The 20,063-nt window shown below is 26.9% G+C and overlaps 2 protein-coding genes across 8 annotated transcripts in view; one reads left to right on the top strand and one right to left on the bottom strand.

The window, feature by feature from the left end:
• Positions 1–17,503, bottom strand: LOC107438560 (abl interactor 2). 7 transcript variants are annotated; one of them, XM_071187646.2, is made up of 7 exons: positions 17,122–17,503; positions 16,458–16,539; positions 14,801–15,109; positions 10,685–11,273; positions 8,881–8,925; positions 3,993–4,115; positions 616–2,110 (listed from the first exon to the last, which is right to left on the bottom strand). In XM_071187646.2, exons 2-7 carry the CDS (start codon positions 16,473–16,475, stop codon positions 1,932–1,934), a joined length of 1,263 nt encoding a protein of 420 aa, XP_071043747.2. In that variant the 5' UTR covers positions 16,476–16,539; positions 17,122–17,503; the 3' UTR covers positions 616–1,931. The 7 variants fall into 7 exon arrangements, with proteins under 7 accessions (XP_015906359.1, XP_071043747.2, XP_071043748.2 ...); XM_016050873.4 differs by lacking the exon at positions 16,458–16,539 and having other exon boundaries at positions 1–2,110; positions 17,245–17,486; XM_071187647.2 differs by lacking the exon at positions 8,881–8,925.
• Positions 17,504–17,808: 305 nt separating this feature from the next.
• The window catches only part of twf (twinfilin actin binding protein), a 29,057-nt gene continuing 26,802 nt past the window's right edge, over positions 17,809–20,063 (top strand). Inside the window, exons 1-2 of the mRNA XM_016050867.4 lie at positions 17,809–17,963; positions 19,795–19,872. Coding sequence (XP_015906353.1) covers positions 17,939–17,963; positions 19,795–19,872 — 103 coding nt within the window. The 5' untranslated portion in view covers positions 17,809–17,938. The remainder of the gene's footprint in view (positions 17,964–19,794; positions 19,873–20,063) is intronic.

Here is a 20,063-nt window from a genome sequence, read left to right on the forward strand (position 1 = left end):
TTTTTATTCTATACTTGACTTTTAAACATGTCTTAATTCTTTTTTTCTGTAAATGTTTTGAAAAATTTCCACTACCTGAAAAGTTATTCATGATTTTACAAAATATTATACTATTATTTGCGATGATGGATTAAAATATAAAAGTGTTTTTTTTTTCTAACTAAAAAATTCCCTAAGATGAATTCTAAAATGTGATACAATTTTATAATTATATTCCACAAGAAAAATTAATAAAAATGAGCAAACTTGAATAATTGTAGTTTTTTTAAATATATAAATAAGGATATTTTTTTTGCTAGTTCTGTGCAAAAAACTTTAAACCGTTTTTAAAATCATTCAAAAATTAAAATTTCTTAATTTTGTAAAAATGTATACAGTTTATACATATTTGAATTCTACAATAATTTTCAATCTTGCAAAGTCTTGTGGAAAAATGACCCGGAAATTTTATCATTCCACTGATCATAACACTCTTAAACTTTTAACTTTCGTCCTCCTAAGTACAAAGACAAATCTACTAAAAAAAAGAACTAATCTCAACAGTCATTTGATGTCTTACTCTCCCTACCAAAATCGTGTAAAAAGATGTAGCATGTGACAGAGAAGCATCTAATGTTTGGGACAAAGAGAGATGGGGAAATATAACAGTGTGCTTGCTCTACACCTATTCCAGCTCTATGGGAAATACTCATATTTAATTTCACAGGCATCAGTAACTTTTTGCACACATACTAAAACTAAATGACTAAAGTAACAAAGACTTGCCATTATAATAACAATGTGCATTCTAATAATAGTCTTGATTTAATAATAGTCATTTTCTAATAAACTAGGATAAAAAAAAATTATGAATGAAGGAATTTTAAAGATAACTCATAACATAAAGAGAGGTATAATACAATGATATGATAAAGAGTAAGATATAAAAATGCTGTGAGTGTTCACATAAGATAATAACATAAAGAAATGTATAGTAAATGACAAAAAATAAGATATAAAAATGATGAGTGTTCACAAATGATATGAATAAAATGTATATTAAACAGAAAATGAGAAGGTAGAAGTTTTGTAAGCTAGTAAGTGGAGTCTTTGAAATATTTGATTTTATTGGTCTCAAATGTAAAAAAAAAAAAAATTCTTTATTGCCCAAGAGCAACACTTTATAGATGTGTGATAAAAAAGGCAAAATTTAAAAAAAAAAAGTCATAAAAGAACTGTATATACTAGTAAATTCAGTCTGAACTACATAATTAAAACAAGAATTAAGATTTGCAAATAACATTGCAATAGTAATAAATATTTTTGGTGCATCTTTTATGCCTTCGTAAGCTATAAGTTGTAAAAAGTAAATATTAGGTCTTATGAATACTGTAATAATTAAAAACAAAATGAGGGATATTACATTTACTATTTTTTAATAAAAATGAGGTAACTGAAATATTAGGGGGTTAATGAGAAAAATAAGTTAGTAAAGGTAAAATTAGTTGAAAGAGTACCAAATTTGACCTAACTAAAGTTTTAGATAAGAGTTGCGTACTTCTCTTTTCCTGAAAACTGCAAATATACTTTGATGTATAATACTAATTTTTATTAAATTGTTAGCAAAGTAAAAAATAAGAAATAACTAAGGAAAACAGAGCAGTTTATTGCTGTGGTACATATTTAAAAAAATATATGAATTCTGATATAAGCTTTAAAGGCAGTTTAACCTATATAAAAAAATAACAAGAAAGAAAATGATTGGGAAAAAACATTAATATGGTCAATATGTATTTTCTAATAAGAGAAAATTTTCATTTATATAAATAAAATTATTAACATCTAAAAAAAGTTAAGCATATGAACTAAATATTTTTTGTATGCTGAGAAAACATTATCCTTAACCTTTGTTCCCAACATACAGGCTTAACTAACTTAACACTTGTATTTCATTATAAACAAGGCTCAACATAATTTCCAGGAAAAAGACCAGCCACAGCACCACCAGCCTCATCCATCATAACACCTTCATACCAACCATCATCATTTTTCTTCATGACATAAATTATTGTATTTTCGGAAAAAGAGAGTTCATCTTCCTTGTCAGCACAATAGTCATAAATTGCAACAACTAAAATTAATTGAAATGTTATAAGTTTGATATGAGAACTTTAAAATTTTTATACAGATAAAAAGCATATTTCTAGTAAAAAAAATTTCATAACTAAGTATGTAAAAGTAGGAAGAAAAAAAACATTCCCACAACAGTCCTTTGGAGGCTAAGTGTGGAGTGTGGGTGTTAAGCAGTGTGGGTTTAAAGCCACAACTGGGGATTGACCCCTGGGCATTTGTAATGACAACTTAGTGCTTTAACTGCTAAGTCATCGCTTGCTATGTATAAGCATTTACTTATAAATCTAACACAGAAAACACGTATGAGCCATTTATAAAATTATTGAATTAAAAATTGGAAAATATATATAAAATATTTTCAATTGATTACAACTTACTTAATATTGTTATCATTATAATTTATTTTTTTGAATCAAAAATTTAGTAACAGAAATTTCACAAATAGCAAGAAAATTTTCACAACTAGCAAGAAAATTTTAACTAACATAATTATCTAGCTGCTTTTAACAGTTACATGGCCTCTGTCACAAAGTTGCTGATTCATTGCTTTTGGAAGCATTACTCTGAATACATGTTTTATTCACACAAACTTGCAGATTTGTGGCTCCATACAGATTAATCTTGTAAAGAAAATTAGAAAGTAAAACATTATGCATTTTAAGGGTAAATCAGAAAGAGTAAAAAATCAAGCACAGATTTGCTGATCAAAGGATTCACATTATTACTCTTCTCATTGATTATTCTCATACAGTTGATTAATGAAAAAATAAATAAATAAGGAAAATTGACAATAAAATTTTAATAATAGTTGATAAACAATGCTATAATTTGTTGAACAATGTAAAATGCATCAATGTATGATCACAGTTTTTTTTTAACTATGTATGCTTGAAAACAATCTGATATATGGCAAATACTAGATCACAAACTCTGTATTAGTGGCAGAGTTTCAATACAGATCTACTAAAATTACAAAAGCCCTGAAAAAAGGATTGCACGCTTTAAGAGTTAGATGTTCTAAAGATAAAATTGTGAGTTGGAGGGAAATTTTTTAAAATTATGATTTAAAACACATACCTAATACTTTTGTCAAATTGTTAAAAAATGTTTTGATTTTTTTGTATGAAAATTATTACAATGCACAGTGGAATCCATGAATTATCTATAAAACAATCGAGTAAATTAAAATATGCTGATTAGATAGCAGTATTATTTTCCTGAATGAAAATTTGATGAGCTAATTTTCATTATAAATGTCACTACAATCAAATTTGTCTTTCAAACAAAAACGCGGACAACTTAATTCAATATTTAAACAGGAAGAAAGGAATGATTGACCATAGAGGCACAGAATTTGCAGTGAATATCAAATTAATGCTTTTTGAAGACGTGAGTGTAGTTGATGTTAAAAATTTTCCGGTTAAGATTTATAACCTTTAGAAGATATTTCTGGGTTTATGTTTCATTTTCATAACCATGTTAATTTTTAAAGAGAAGTATCAATTTTTTCTTTTGCAGCAATTATTTATTGATATCCCTTTTTTAACCTTAATAATAGTACAAGCAATTTCTTCTATTTAGGTTTCAAAAAAATACATAAAAATTATTTCTTAAACAAGAAAACTAAATATTGTTACTTGAAGCTTCATTCGTAATTCAAGTGTTTAGCTTTTAGGAAATCTTATATTTAATAAAAAAGTATCAAAATTCTTGCTATACATAATTTTTACCAAATTGCGTGGTAATTTCTCTTTTCAATAAGAATTCAAAAGCAAGAAAAGATAAAAACTGCATAAATTAGGAGGAAAAAACTTATTATTTTGTTTATAGAAGAAGTTCTGTAGTTAAGATTTTTAGTTTTAAAATTAAGTTAATCTTACCTTTTTCAACAAAATTTTTTGGCACCCATTCAGCTCTTCTCATAAATGATGGCGGTGAAGGAGGATTGTAATTTTCTTGATATGAGTCATCATCAGGAGGAGGAGGAGGCAAAGGAGGAGAAACTGTAAAAAATTTAAATTTATAGGAAGCTACTAGTAAAATAAAGATAAAACATAAATGCTTATTAAATATTGGAATCTTAGTTCTAAAAATAATACAATTATTTTGTAGTCTATACTTTACCTAGCAAACACTAGGATCGTGACCAGTATTCGAATGTAAGATATCCAAGACAATAAAAGAAAGATAAGAATAAAAGAAAAAAATTACTTCAAATTCTTACATTGAACCAGAATATGAACATAGTAGGATTTCAGGAAAAGAATATAGATAGGTGAAGGAGTTAAACTTCCTTAATAGTTAATTAATATAGCAAAATACTCACTAGAGAAAAGATTAACAGACAAAGAAACATACTCAGAGCTCGTGTATGAAATCCAAGATATTGTTCTGCTGTGCACATAATAATCAGGATGCATAATTTTTAGATCACATGAATAGCAATGAGTAATTTTTAAATAGCGTACAAAGACGAAAAATGCTATCTGATATTACAACTGCGTGATAACGAATCGCAATATTGGATTTAAAAATGCGTGAATACAAATTGCGACGTTGGCTTTTCAACTCGCGGGAATACAAATCCCGATATTGAGTTTTAAAAACGCTTAAATACAAATTGCGATATTGGATTTTCAAATTGGGTGAATGGGAATTGCTAGTACGATTTTTAAATCGCGTAAAACACGTAACTTCTAAATCAGTTAAATACGAAAATCGATGATTGATATTAAAATCGTCTGATTAAGAATTGCGATGTTATCAGATTACGGCGCAATTCCTAATATTTGAAATTCCGAAAATCAGCCAAACGAAAAAAAAAATCCAATGTCAGCGGTCGAAGCGAAACTGCTTAGACTCCTTTCCACTCTATAGCGGAAGTCTCGGTTATCAAAGCAACAGTGTACCTGCTGAAGCTCCACCCATTTTCATCTGAAGATCATTTTCTCAGGAGGCTACGAAAAAGTTCACTCCAAGTCAGACTATCGTTCGGGCGGCTTGGGCGTGTCTAATTGGACTCCCCGAAAATTTTAATTTTGGAACATGGTCCGAAATTTTAAAAATTGGGAGAAAAAAGCGGATTTCCACTTTTTTGTAGAAGTCTTTCATTCCTGAATTTTTGAAAGATATTTGACATACAACCTTATTCGATTCGATTATTCTTGCAAGATTAGAAAGAGTGCAAATCCCTCCTAGTCAACATTTTCCTGGAATTCAAGAATAGTTTACAAGCATTCTACTACTTTTTCTATCCCTTTTGCATTCATTTTTGTTCATCAATATGATCTATGGCTTTTTCCTCTTCATCTGATATTCCTTTGACATTATCTATGATTTCCGCACCTGTCCACTTGTGAAAATCTTCAAAATCGATGTCAACATTAAATCCAGATTTTATTGCATTCCATTCTGGCAAATCTGGCACTGCATTTTCAGCGTCAACAGTTTCTTCTTCTTTACTGATGCCTTCAACCTTTTGCTCATCATCTTCACAGCTATTCTTAAAACCAGTTTCTTAAAATCAATTTGGATAGTTTTTAGAGACACATTTCTCCAGGCAAAACAGTAATTCTGATAGCATCTATTTTTGGAAGAGAACTTTTTTCATCGATGACATCTACAAGTTTGTGTACCAATGGTTCACTTTAAAACTCTTAATTATCCTTTGATCCATTGGTTGCAATTTTGAGGTGAAAATGAATTTCTATTCTTAGCTTTCTTAGCTCTATGTTGAAAAGCTAACCTCTGGTGGTCACTACTCATTTACCTTTCACTTACTGCCAGAATCATTTTATTCATTTCTAGCTAAAGAAGTACAGGGATAGTGATTGAAATTCCAAGAAACACCCCAACCTGTTCATTCCTACTTCCTGTGGGTTCACGAAATTCATCTCTGTCTGCAAGTTCTACTGATAAAGAAAGTTTTGACATTTGGACTCTATTATCAGAAATTCAAGAAACGGAGGTTTTGAGAAAAAAAAATTTGACATAAACATGGAAAATACATTGATTTTAGACAGTAAATGTAGGGAATTTCAGAAATTTTGAGATATAGAAGTTTTTGAGATATAGAGGTTTTTGAGATAAAGAGGTTCGAGATAAACAGGTTCAACTGTAAATTATTTTTCATGATTCTGTTACGTTTTAACAACTTATAGTCAGTCGTAATTCCGAAACATACAGTAGAGTTTTGATAATATGAGCTAATAGCAATCTAAGACTAGTTTAATCTGAAGTTAACATGATTGATTTATTTTGCTAGGACAAATGTAGAAATAAATAGCAATATAAATAAAAATACTAGTTCAAAAATTTATATGTAAAAATAATGATAAAAGATAATTAAAAAATAAACATCAAAATGACAATTGTTTAAAAGTTTATGAGTTATAAAACATCTTAAAAGCTAAAATAGGCTTAATAATTGAATATTTAATACTCAATATTCTGGTACAACAGATGAATCAGAATAATGGGTAATATCGTGCTAAAAAACCAGAAGTGGAGGGTTTAAACAATCTTTTTTTAAAGAAAATCAAGCCTTATATTAAATTACAAATAATAATTTCATTTTCTTTTATTTATAGAAATATTATATTTCAAATATAACTCAATTAAAAAACATTTAAGTTAGAATTTTTAATTATCAATAATTGTTATATTACTTCATATAACAATTATATAATTGTTATATTACTTCATAAACGTCGTATTACTTCAGATAAACAAATATGCAATTTTAAAATGTTTATTAGGTTATTCATTTCTGAAAAAATATCCATATGAAATTAATTAATGTAGTTAAGTTTAAGGTTTGATACATAATGATTTAAAATAATGCTAAAAATAAAATAAACCATCAACAACTGTTACTTTGAAAATAAATGTAAAGAGAATCTTTTTAAATTATATAACTATTTTATAATTTTTTTTTTTTTTTTTTACATAATTTAGAAAGATTCTCTAACATATTTTTTATCTCATTAATTAAACATTGACCCTACTATAGTCAGAAGCATATATGAGAATGAGATGATAATCTGAACTTTATGTTTTTTTCTCCAGTTTATCTTTAGAATATTTCAGTGACAAGTTAAAGCAAATTTGCATTGCTTATATGCAATAAGCATTCATTATTGTAATATTAAAAAAAAAAAAAAAACATTTTTTTACGGAAAAAAAAGAACATCTTAACAAAAAAATTATTCAAAATTTATTTAAAAGATTTGCAATATAAATTATTTTATTTAACATTGGATTATGCTAAAATAACAATAAAAGTAAAATAAGTAATGTAAAAATAGTGTCTTTTTCTAAAAGAAGTAAATATCAAAAACTTTTTACTTTCTTATACAATATTAGATTTTTAAATTTAAACCATTCATATAATAATTATTTGCTAAACAATTAAATAAAATAAAATATTATTTGTTGTCTTATCTATTGAATCAATATAAATTTTAAGATAAAGAATCATGAAATATTTAAGGCAATATACTTTTCTAATTAAAAAATATTTAAAAATTATGGAAAAATAGGATTAAGAATAAAATTTAGAAATGAGCTGCATGAATATACATACATATATATATATAGCACAAAAAAACAAAACTGAACTAAAAACGGATTTATTGTGCTATATATATATATATATATATATTTATATTTATCGCTTTATTATTTAATGAAAAAATTAATAGTTTTATGAAAGCTCTTTCTTTTGAAGCTTGAAAGATTGTTTAACCTTCCATTTTAAAAAAAACAACAAAAAATCCCTATTATTTTGGTATCCTTTTTTAAAAAAATAAAACCTAGTTATTTCACAACCTTGTTAAGCAACTTATCAAAAACATTAATATGTCACTGTTAATGAAATACTTTCCTCAATGAAACATAAAGGATAAATTTCGTTTTTAAAATTTATACTTGTATTGTTCAAGTCAGTTAATAAAAAATATTTCCATTAAAAAAAATCCTTTAAAAATTTAATAGCCTAACACAATAGTAATGAATACTTTATTTAAAAATTTAATTAGCAAAAAAATAAATTATTTAAACATTAAATGTTTTGCTAACAATCAATAAGTAAGTTATTATAAAGGAGCATTTAAAGTACAGATTAAATTGCGTCATATCTTCCTCAATAAAGTTAAAAGGAGTGCAGGATATCTCAGATAACATATTTGTTATGATCTACTTGTTTAAAAACATATTTTGTTTGGTAAGAAGCCATAACACAAAAATAACATACTTGCATCTCCTTCTAAATAATCAAATATGGTAATTACTGATTTAAAAGCTTAATTAACCATAAATTTTTAACAAACTGAAAACAATGAACTCAAGACCTAGAGGAAGATCAAAAAAGAGATAGTTAGACAATGAAACTAATAATCTAACATTTGAGAAAATTTTAAATTAGAAAATCTAAGGTAATGAATAGACAGGTTTGGAATAACATTGTTCCATAAGAACAAAATTTATTTAATACATAGAACACTTTGATTTATAAAGAGTAGACTGTAAAATTTATAGTCAGATGTACTATTTTTGATATTTTCAAAGGATAGAAAACTATTGTTAACAAAAGCTATTTAAATACAAAGTAATTGTTATTATAATACATTCAATTGTGATTATTTTTTAACATGCAGTGGAAAATAATTTTATTAGTAGGACGAATAAAAGCAAAAACTTAATTATTTAAACACTACTACAAAAACATTATATAAAACTTAAGAAAAAAAAATGTATAAAAGCACTTACTATTCCCAGGGTTCTCAAAATTTGAGGAAACATGCATAGGGGGTTCTGAATAAAGAATAAATAAAAATAAAGGTTAAAATCTCAGCATAACATGCAATATTTTAATCAAATCATTTTTTTCAAAATATAACTACAGTTGTTATAAGTTACAGCTAAAAAAAAACAAAAAAAAAAACATGCAAATTTAATAATGTTAAAAAGTAGTCAGATTAAATATCTCCGAAATTTTTAATATATTGCAGCACATGCAATTGTGCAGGAAGCAGCTTTAACTTGTTTGTCAATTTAGACAAAACATTGCTTTTCATGACAACAAAAAGTAGGTAAAATTTTAATGTTTATTTTATTTAGGAATAAAATATTTTACTTAAATTAAGTATCTGTTATTCATCAAAGCATATGTTGTATTATTTCTTAAGCACATACATAGTCTAATCTTAACTCCTGAATAAAAAGCAGAGGAATATCATAGTGGAGTGATGCTATAAATTTGATGGCCATTTCATCATCAACTTTAGAAGAGATGGCCATATAAAATCCAAGAGAGATAACCACATTAAGCCGAGAAGTGATGACCACATAAAATTGAGGAGAGATGGCTACTTTTTATTAATACATATTGACCAATAAGGATAGCAAGATCCTTAAATAAAGGTAGCAAAAGCAAGAAATAAAATGTATTTTAGTAAATTAGTCTTCACAACCACGCTTAATATCTCCAAATAAAAAACAAATTACGAAAACTTCGGGATTGTTAATAGGTTTTGTTTCATTTCCTTACGTAATTTTAAGATGCTAATAAAAAGCTTAGTTTTTTTAATACAAAATGAAAATAATTTTTTTTAAAGATCAAACAAACATTGCATATTATATTCCAATTCTACAGACCATACATGTTATTCAATAGAACCCATAACCTACTTGCCTGAATGCTACATATTTTCTGATTCTATACACTCAGAATTTAATGAATATCATTGAGTTAGCTATAGAGAAGAATACAATATTGCACCAAAAAATGATAATTGGATGAGATGTGTAAGGTGCATGCAATGGCTCCAAGAAACAAGCACAAACTTAAAAAACCTTTACCAAAAATGAAGTAAAGATTTTTCGAAAGTGATTGATTTAATCTGTATATTAGATTTTGTTAATAAGATTCTTTATACTTATTTCGATGATAAAAGTCATTTCCCACAGCTAATTGTAACTTTCATAGTTAATTGTATGAATTTGTTATTTTCAATACTTTAAATAACTTAATCTTAGACAGCCATACATTAAGGAGATATAGTTAATTGTTGGTCTTTTCTTCATATTTTATTCTCAATACTCCATTCTTTTTTTGGTCAAAATATAGAGTACATGAATGATAATTTAAAATATGCATAAACATTTCTTGTATTTCTATGTCATCTATTACATACCTTACAAGATTATATCTCTATCTAAATAAGATAGTTAAAGGAGAATTATAATTTTAGAAAATCAAACTGCAAACTTTGTTGCCTATAAGCTTTGTTGAAATAAAACTGAAATCTTCTAAACAAATTTTCTAGATAAAACTTTTCTACATATGTAGGAATATTTCTTTATCCAAACAAAACAAGAGATTTAATTTTAGAGAGTCAAATTTTATAAAAAATTTTGAAAAGTTTTTCAGAACACTTACTGTTTAGCAAAGATGAAAAATATCAAATAAAAATAATCTTGATTTCAAACGGTTCAACATTTTAAATAGTAATGACAAAAAAAAAAAAGAAGTTAAAACCTTAATATATCAAGTAATACAATTTATTCTTACCAGGAAGTTTATCATTCATATTCATATCAGGAGGAGGAGGAACAGATGATTGCCCAAGAGTAGTCATAGGATGAACCATACCAACAGGAGGTTGAGAAGCAATCATACTTTGCGGAGCTTGAGAAGATGAAACCATGGGTAGCGTTGAATATCCACTTCCTCTTCGAATATCTTGTGAACGAAGAACTCCAGCTGGAGCATAATTACTGGGAACTTGAGGAGGTGCAATGGGTAGATGTGGTGTCCTATACTCTTTATTTGACCGAGACAAAGAGAGAGTTCCAGATGCTGCTCGAACAGGTTGGGGTGGTGTTGGTGGTTTCGTTGTAGGAGCAGGCCCAGCACTAGCTCCATTTAGAGTATTTTGAACAGGTGTTACTGTTCGCTTTGATCTAGGTGTATTGCTCGTAGTTTTCACACCATGACCAATATCATCTAAAATCTGATAATCAACAGGCTTTCTAATATATTTAACAGGGCGCTCTTGATTAGCAGGTGCAAGAATTTTATGATGTCTAGTAGTGTTTTTATTTGTAGTTAAAACTCCAATCTCTCTCCGTGCAACCTTTTCCTTAAATATATTAACTGTCTAAAGAGAACATATGAATAAGAAATTACGATGATTGATAATCAAAAAATGTTAATATAAAATTTTGCATGTTATACAAACATATGAGATTTTTAATACAAAATTTGAAAAATAAATGGTATAGAGCATCTTTACATTGTGCTTGTTAGGTGTTGCATGATATGTCATTGTAAAATAGCAAAAACTATAAGTACAATGCAGAAATATCAGATTTTGGTAATAAAAATATCAATGAGTGAAAGAATAAATTGGCCATAAAACCATCTTTTAAATATTAAAACCACCAGTCATTAAAACCATTATTTAATGACTGGAATAGTCATTAAATAAATCTTGAATTTTTAAAACTGTCATGTTTCTCTGAAATATTAAAACAAAATTTAGTGATTTAATTTTATTTTTAGAAGAGAGCAAGAGATTTAAAAAAAAAAAGAGTAATGTATCTAAAAAAAAAAAAAAATTAAAAAAGAGCTGAGGTGCCTTATCTACAAATGATAAGATAAAGATAATTTTGCAAAAAAATTTCCAAAGGCAATTTCTTATATTTGATGAGAAAATATTGATACATATTATTTGTAAGATATGTTTTTAAATGCAAGCATTTATGCATAAAAAAAAAAAAAAAATTCAACTAAAAAAAAAAAAACTCAGTTAAAATTTTTTTATTACATGACATTTTTTTCACCTGTCTACAGATTTATCATGATAATTTATCCACATGTGGCAGCATTGTATTGGCAATTCTCAATAAATTTAGGAAAAATTAAAACAGTATGATTCCAACAAAAATTAGAATTTTCAACATCAATGCAAAATTAACACGGAGGATTTCATGTATCATGTGGGTTTAAGTTTGAGGGCTAATTCATAAATGAAGCTTTTTTTTCAAGATTTTTAATCCCCTCCTTCCTCTTGTCACAAAGTATCACACACACTTCATCATACTCCTTACCCCCTCTTGTCAAGTCCCCCATATTACATAAACATTTGTGGTTTCGAAACGAAGCTCTATGTAACAGATCATGTTTTGACTTTTATTTTAAAATTTTAAATATACATTTTAATGATGTTTGTATACGTAATGATGTTTGTATTTATAATAGGTGTAATTATTTTAATGAATATATACTGAATTTGCTGACTTCAAATGATAATATTTGAAGAAAAATCTGGGAAGTTACACTTCTGTTTACTTTTCCTTGTCATAATTTTGAGAATTCCCTCTCCTCGAAGTGTAGCATCATTTAAAAATGACACCTAAAGTGAAAAAAGCTTTTAAACTGGTATCTTCAAAGTAAAAAAAAGAAAAAAAACAGAAGGCCCAAAACAAATTTGCAAAGAATTTGTTACAAATAAACTTAAAGCAATTAGCAAGACAAAAAAAGGGAAAAAAAGAACATCAAGCTGCAATAAGATAAACTGGGGAACAGTTATAAACTATTTTATAATTTTGACTGAAAAAGAATATGTATGCAAGCCTATTAAGAAGACATTAAGAAATAATGAGTTTATATATGATTAAAAAACAAACATCTCTTTTCATTAAAACACAATTACTTCTAGTTCATCCGATAAAATAATGAACATTTAATTTTTTATAGAATGTTGAAATCAGGGATGGCAAGGTTCTTCCAAAGAGGAAAAAACCGCCCCCAAAGAAGTAGGTTCCTTCCAGCCCAAGTGGAAGAAATGATAGAAACTCTATTTTAATAAAGAAATATAGCGTGTTAAATGAAAATTTTAACTACAACCTAATAGTTTTATCATTATTATTTATTTTCTAAGGATACTTTAGGATTATCCCATCGACCTGTCAACGCCCACGAAAATATGCAAATCTTTTAGTGCCATCATAATGAAAAGCAATTTCCAAAATAAACATTCTAAACATATTCAATTTATTAAACAATAATAATAAAACCAAAAAATGTAAGGGTAAAAATGCGTAGTAAAAATAATCAAAACAAAGTAAAAAAGGGGTGAAGGTAAAACCAGGTAGTTTCCAATATTACCATGAGAGAAGAGGTTAACGAAACATAACAGAATATTGCTATTATTGGACTAAGTTTTTATTGCTTGTTAAGGTATGAATCTTTAGTAAATACATAATAAAATGGACTAGAAATAATTTATATAACTGTAACGACCAATAAATAAGGCTAGTTTAAAAACAAAAGAACATCAGAGAGTTGACATAGTAAAACTAACTTATTAAAGTAGAAACTGTGAATTAATCACCAACACGGCAATATGGTAGGTCAGTTGCCCAGTAAAGTGTAATTCAGAGTTTGTCTGCTAAAAAACAGAACTAATTGTGTCACCATCGAGGTACTCGGTCTCACCCTGCACTCCCCTATATATTATGTTATACAATAAACCACACATAGTATTCATGATTGTAAACAGCATACAATTTTCATAATCAAATTAGGCATATAGCATGCTACAGTTGTTTATTAATAGATATTTCTGATAGATATTTCAGTTTTACCTACCTAATCAAATCCTTATCATATTAACAACTATTAAATAAAATTTAATAAAGTGTTGGTTGTTCTATAGTATATTTTTTTAGGATTTACTATTATAACTTTTGAGTGAAAAATTAGTTTTTTTATATTTTATTGTTAAATAATATCATTTTAATTTTATAAAATAATCATCACATACAGTTTTAAAAAAATTAAAAATTATAAAAAAAATTCAACCAGTAGAAAAAAAGTTAGAAAAGTAACAGTTTTTAAATTAACAATTTATAATTTATTAAATATTATTTTTATTTATTTATTTCTAGACAAATGATCTTCAAACAGAATAATCAATAAAATATAAGTATACACCATTGCTAGACATTAGAGTACATATTTAAGATTAAAAAAGAAAAAAAAAGACATCCATTCAAATTCAAAATTTATTATTACAATAGGCTATATAGATTTTAAAATTCTACATAAAACTAAAATGAGTTGGAAAATAATTACTTTTTGAATACGTTCTCATAGTATATAATTTCTTCTTCTTAAGAATTGAGATATTAGTAAGTTATCGTTAAACAACTATATTTGGTTATTCATAGTTTCTTTCATTTGTTTTCTGTTTTGTTCACACTTTATTTCAGTGTCCTGAAAGACAGAAGTTTCTTCTGGCCAAAATGCCAACACTGGCAGAAATATTTGCAGCCAAAATGTTACAAGAATTAAAATCTATTAAATACAACTAATTAGTAATTAATAGAAGATATTTTGTATTCTAGGAATAAATATAAAAACTTCAAGAAATTTCTTTATACACCTGATTTCCTTATATACTTTATATACTTTCTTATATACCATAGAAAAATAATTTATAATGTAAAAATCATAAAAATATTCTAGAGATTTCATTATATATAAATTTTAGAAAAATCTTTTTTTATGTAAAAATATACTTGCAAGGGAAAATTAAAACATGAAATAACTAAGTAAAATTAGTAAATAAATTAAATTTGAAAATAAAAAAAAAAAAAAAAACACTTGAATAATATTTACTTGAGCTATGTGATTAATCTGGGATTCCATTTCAGCAAGTTGACTAGTTTGAAGATCCAAAATATGAAGAATGTTATAGGATAGAGAATTTATCATGTAAGCTACACTTGCTAAGCTTTGTGTGGTGAAGTTTTTTGTTTCATCAAGACTAGTTTTTTTATTTTGAGCTAAATAGTAATTAGATTCACAATACTCAGCAACTTTTTCCAAATTAACGAAACTATCTTGTAAACTCTGTCTACCTTCAGGTATTTCTGTGTCAATCAAAGTGAGAATATCAGCCATTAAAGAAGGCATATTGAACTGGATCTATAATAAAATATCAGTTACATATCAGTAAAATAGTGAACATTAAATATTTGTAGCATTTGAAAATATTTCTAAGATAATTTAAAAATATTTCATTTATTCACATTCACAATTGTAATGGCCAAGCAAAATTCTTTACTTATGGCAACACAATTCATCATTTCAGCATTAGCATATGGATAGTCATAGGACTAGAAGATACACTAGTTTCTGTTTGAAACCGATCAAAAAATTAAAGTTAGGAATCTATATGAAACTAAAAAGCGCATTAAGCATGATTATAAAAATAGTTTATTCAATAAACTAATATTAAATCAGCTTTATAAAGCAACCTTTCAAACATCAAAGTTCTTCCTAGGAATAAAAAAAAGGCAAGGCCTTTCCTCAGAGAAAAGGGCACTTGGGAATTTAAAAGGGCACTCACTTAACACCTTAAATTTATCAAAACATATAATATGTAATAACTAAATTTGATCCTCAACAATTTCCAAAAAAATAAAAGTTATTCCTAGAATTAAACCTGTAAACATACATAATTTTACAAAGTGTGTAATTATTATTTAAAAAGTGAATTATTTATTGTTTTAATGGAATATGAATAAAAAGGCAGTGTTTTTAAGGGATGACAGCCTATTTATACAAAAAGGGTGCATGAAAAGGCAGGCAAAGAAGGCCTCCCTTTTAAAAATGCTTAGGGAGAACACTGAAACATGACATTGGGAATCAAATTTGAAAGAGCTGTTCATATTATTGTTCATACATTCTATAGGCACTCAATTTATGGATAACAACAATGAATGAATAACATAATTTTATGGATATGGTTAAGAGAAAAAAGGATTCTTTCCATATCTTGGATAAGAAAATCAATTAGTTTTTGCATAGTATTAATGATATAGAGCAAGGGTTCAAAAAATAATAACTAGTTCTCTATTAAAAAGAAAATAAAGCAGTAACAGATTTGAATTGGCAAGATTAAGGTTTAAAAATTTAATTACTCAGAATTTTCCAAAAATAGCCACAACTTGTTTTGCATTTTTTTATCTGACTTGATTACTTTAATAAAATAACTTTTTGTTACAAAATTGCAACTGAATCTGTTATATTTTATTAGATCACAATTTGTTATTTCCTTATTTTACCTCCCAAAATTCTAAGCAGATACAAATATAAATGAAAAATTATCAGCAATAGAACCTTTCATTTATCTTGATTTCTTCTTGCACATGTTTTAGGTTCATTTAATTTAATGCTATGAAAAATACAAGAAAATATTCAACATAAACAAGGTAAACATAAAAAATTAAAGAAAACAGTTTATGAGTCATTTATAAAATATTAGCTGTACCAGAAAACTTTTAAACATTAAGATGGCAAGAAAGAATGGAAGATTTCCGTATCGTGATCTGCCTCAGAATAATCGCCAACTCCTGGCAATTTCCAGGCAGTGGGCCACAAGAAACTAAAAATAAAAAAATCACAGAAAGGGGCAACTTGAAAGGTATAACTTGAAGGCACCCAGGGCAACCATCTATAAGTTTAAAAAAAATAAATAAATTTGAAAGTTTAAAATCCATTTATGCCTTGGCGATTGTAGTTGGCACATCAGATCACAATATAGAAATATCTCCAAGTAGAAAACAGGTGTCCGTTTTAAAGTTGATGTCTTAAAGAAGTTCCATTACAAAAGAATAGGGCAGTGGGCACTTCACTAATTCATGTCATTATATATTCTCATAAAACCGAACATAAATGCTCTTTAGATTAAACGCAATTTGTATATGATTACTAATTTGTGCATACATGACCGTTTTTAATAGAAGAAGTTTCAATCAAACTGTTTCACACACATATTTTTTGAAGGCTAATTTACCTGAAACTACGTTAGCTTCAATCTTGCTAGAAAAGTACTTAACAAAGTATATTACACCATTAAAGATAAATAATATAACTTTGCTTAACAATGTAACTTAAAAGCATGTCAATAGTAAGAGAAATCTTCATTCCACTACGTATCTTTTTAACTTAAGATTCAGCTTACAGGTCGGATATAATAATTAAGGGATGTAATACACACTGATAAATCTAGGAACTATGCAACAAAATAATCATAAGCAAACAATTAAAATACAAACTTTATTTTCCAAGATTTCCTTTCACAGTAACAAACTATTTGATTTAAAATTTATTGATGTTTACAGAGATGAATCATTTAACACCTTGAATACAAAATATTACATTCCTACTAAAAAATAAATAAAAAGTTTTGGTTTTCAATACCAGTTGAAAAAACTTTTTCAAAGCAATCAGTCGTAAACAGCTTTGTTTCTAATGTATTCAGTTTCAAGTACTTTACGCTGAAATTTTTTCAACTGACTCCGCGATTGAAATCCCTGCGACAGATCGTTCGAAAAGAATGTAGTCCAACCAGAAATAACAACAACAAAAAATTAAACAGCAAATATTTAAAGGAATCATTCTCACTACAGCAATTTTTTTTAATTCGCCTATAAGATATGCTGCTTCGCATGCGGGAAGTATTGCACAGTGCATGAATTGGATGCAGCAAGAATAGTTTAAAAAAGAAACTTAACACATTTTTAAGAAAAAAAATGAACAAATTAAAGATTTAATTCTATGTAAAAATTTCTGAAACTTCTTCGAACACCATAAGAAAGCAATTCTTCCCTTCACTTTTTTGTTAAAAATTCAATGATGTATTAAAATATTTTAGTTGGCAACAGAATCTGTGTCGAACAGAACAGAACCAGAGGTGGTGTTCGTTTAGATTTTAGATACAAGACAAGACGTCTGTTGCAGCGGTTTGCGATGTCGCATCAAACAGGCATACAAGGTAATGTTATTTTGCTTATTCTTATAAATTTTTGGTATTTATTTTCACCAATATGTTTGTCACATCTTTCTTTCATTCATATACGATTTTAGAATTGTTTTACTGATTATTGCCTTAAATATGTGGTAGTTTCGATATGCGTTTGACAAATCAAACTATAGTAACTTTATATTGATGTATAACTATATTAACTATTTGATTTAATGTTTTAAAAAGACTCTTTAGCTTCAGGTGTCATTATAGTTGCCCTAGTGTTGTCGCTCAACAATAAAATAAAATAATGCGTTCGTGATTTTAGTAACATTACCGCAGGAGGCCATTGACGTTTCTTGTCAACTGTTTTCATAAAATATTGTTGGGATCATAGTTGTCCTAACTATTTTTATTAACAAAGTGCAGTGTGTATAATCGGCGTGCAAGAAAAATGGTATAAAACGTGTTGAATTGTAATCTTGCTCGTTAAAAAAAGATCAAATATGAATATAAAGTTCGTTTTCTTAGATAGTCGTTCATGCTCGTTCCCTTAGTAAAATTTTTGCAATACCATAACAACTTCCATATTTGAATTTTTAGCCACGGGAAATACATTATATTCTAAATAAGGTACAGCCAGAATCAAAATGACATTAAAAACTGCCTTCTCTAACCAAGTTGTTCATGACAAGATGCTACTTAAGAAAGCAATGCTAGTTTTAAGTGATTCCTACTATCATGTTATATTCACCAGAAAACGAAATTTCTGTTAATGTCACTACCCAAGAATTAATAGTTTGGTGGAATTAAAATAAATCTCTGATGTTTACAAGTAAGATTTGTTTCTGACTGCGTTAATTAAAATTGTATTAAATCAACCTTCTACTGAACTTCTGTATAGATTTATTAAACAATAACTGACAGGAATCTTGAGGATATGTGATTACTAACTCAATGGCTATAGTAATTGGATCTTCCATTCTGTAGAATTTGAAATTAATTTAAAATCTTTTAAAATATTAACAAAATTGAAATCTTTTCCTATGTTTTTTAATATGTAGAATCATTAATCAAAATAGAAACCATTTTATAAAGCGTTTTTAATTTACCCTAACTTTCTTTTAAAACAGTCTCAATTATCTTTGTAGGGTTTTTATTTTATTTATTAATCATTTATTCTTTTATTTGTATTTAGACTCTTGCCTCTTTTTTTTTAAATATATTTCTTTGTAAGAAATAAATTGTAATACATTATATTAATAAATTTTAATAGGGTGAAAATGAGCAGATTGACAAATTTTTTTGGGAATATATTCGTATCGTGATCTGTTGCGCCAACTACAATTGCCAAGGTGTCAAATAGATTTTAAATTTTTTTGAAAAAAATATGTAGATGTTTGCCTGGGAGTGGCTACGAGTTAGTCCCTTTCTGTGATTTTTGTTTTTAGTTTCTCGCAGGCCACTGCCCGGAAACTTCCAAGACTTGGCGATTATTCTGCCACTGATCACGATACAGAAATCTCCCCACTTTTTTTATTGTTCCTACAGGGGTTTCCTAATTGTAGTTCGTTAACTAAATAATGTTATTGCATCTCTTGCACTATATTTTAAATTAAATAGCACTTTTAATAAATATTAATAGTGTTAATTGATATTTATTAAGTGTTATTTTTAATCTTATAGCATAAATTGTTAGTTTTTGAATGGGTGAGTAAATAAAATCTAAAATTTTTTTTATAGCTTAAGTAAGCAGTTCTTTGAATAGGATAAATAGTAGGGTGAAAGAAGCTGTATCAAATTTTTTATTCTTCAAAATTCAAAAATTTTATTTTATCGAAATTCATTTTTATTTTTTTAGGCAGTGCAGAACTGAAATCGTTCTTTAGCAAATGTAAAGATGGTAATATTCGATCCTTCAAGGTTGTCATTAAAGATGGTAAAATGTTTTATTCTTATATGATTTTATATATTATATGGAGTTTTATTCATTATGTTTCTATTAACTATTTTTTTACCATTTCTTTATTTAGTTTTATAGATGAAATAGAGTACCATTTATCCAGATGATCAATTAACAAACTTGTTCATTTAACCCCAAAAAATTTCTTCTTTCCCAAAAAATTACTC

Source organism: Parasteatoda tepidariorum, chromosome 11 (genome assembly GCF_982258835.1).
Source record: "Parasteatoda tepidariorum strain Cologne lab strain chromosome 11, Ptep-v5.0, whole genome shotgun sequence".
In the NCBI taxonomy this organism is placed as follows: Eukaryota; Metazoa; Arthropoda; class Arachnida; order Araneae; family Theridiidae; genus Parasteatoda; species Parasteatoda tepidariorum.

What these genes read in the sequence shown, in the direction of transcription:
- LOC107438560 (XM_071187646.2), bottom strand. An exon ending in AGATTAATCACATAGCTCAA is followed by an intron (nt 11,274 to 14,800) that starts GTAAATATTATT and finishes TGTTCTCTTTAG; the next exon opens with ACAGTTAATATATTTAAGGA. An exon ending in TATGAATGATAAACTTCCTG is followed by an intron (nt 8,926 to 10,684) that starts GTAAGAATAAAT and finishes TTCTTTATTCAG; the next exon opens with AACCCCCTATGCATGTTTCC.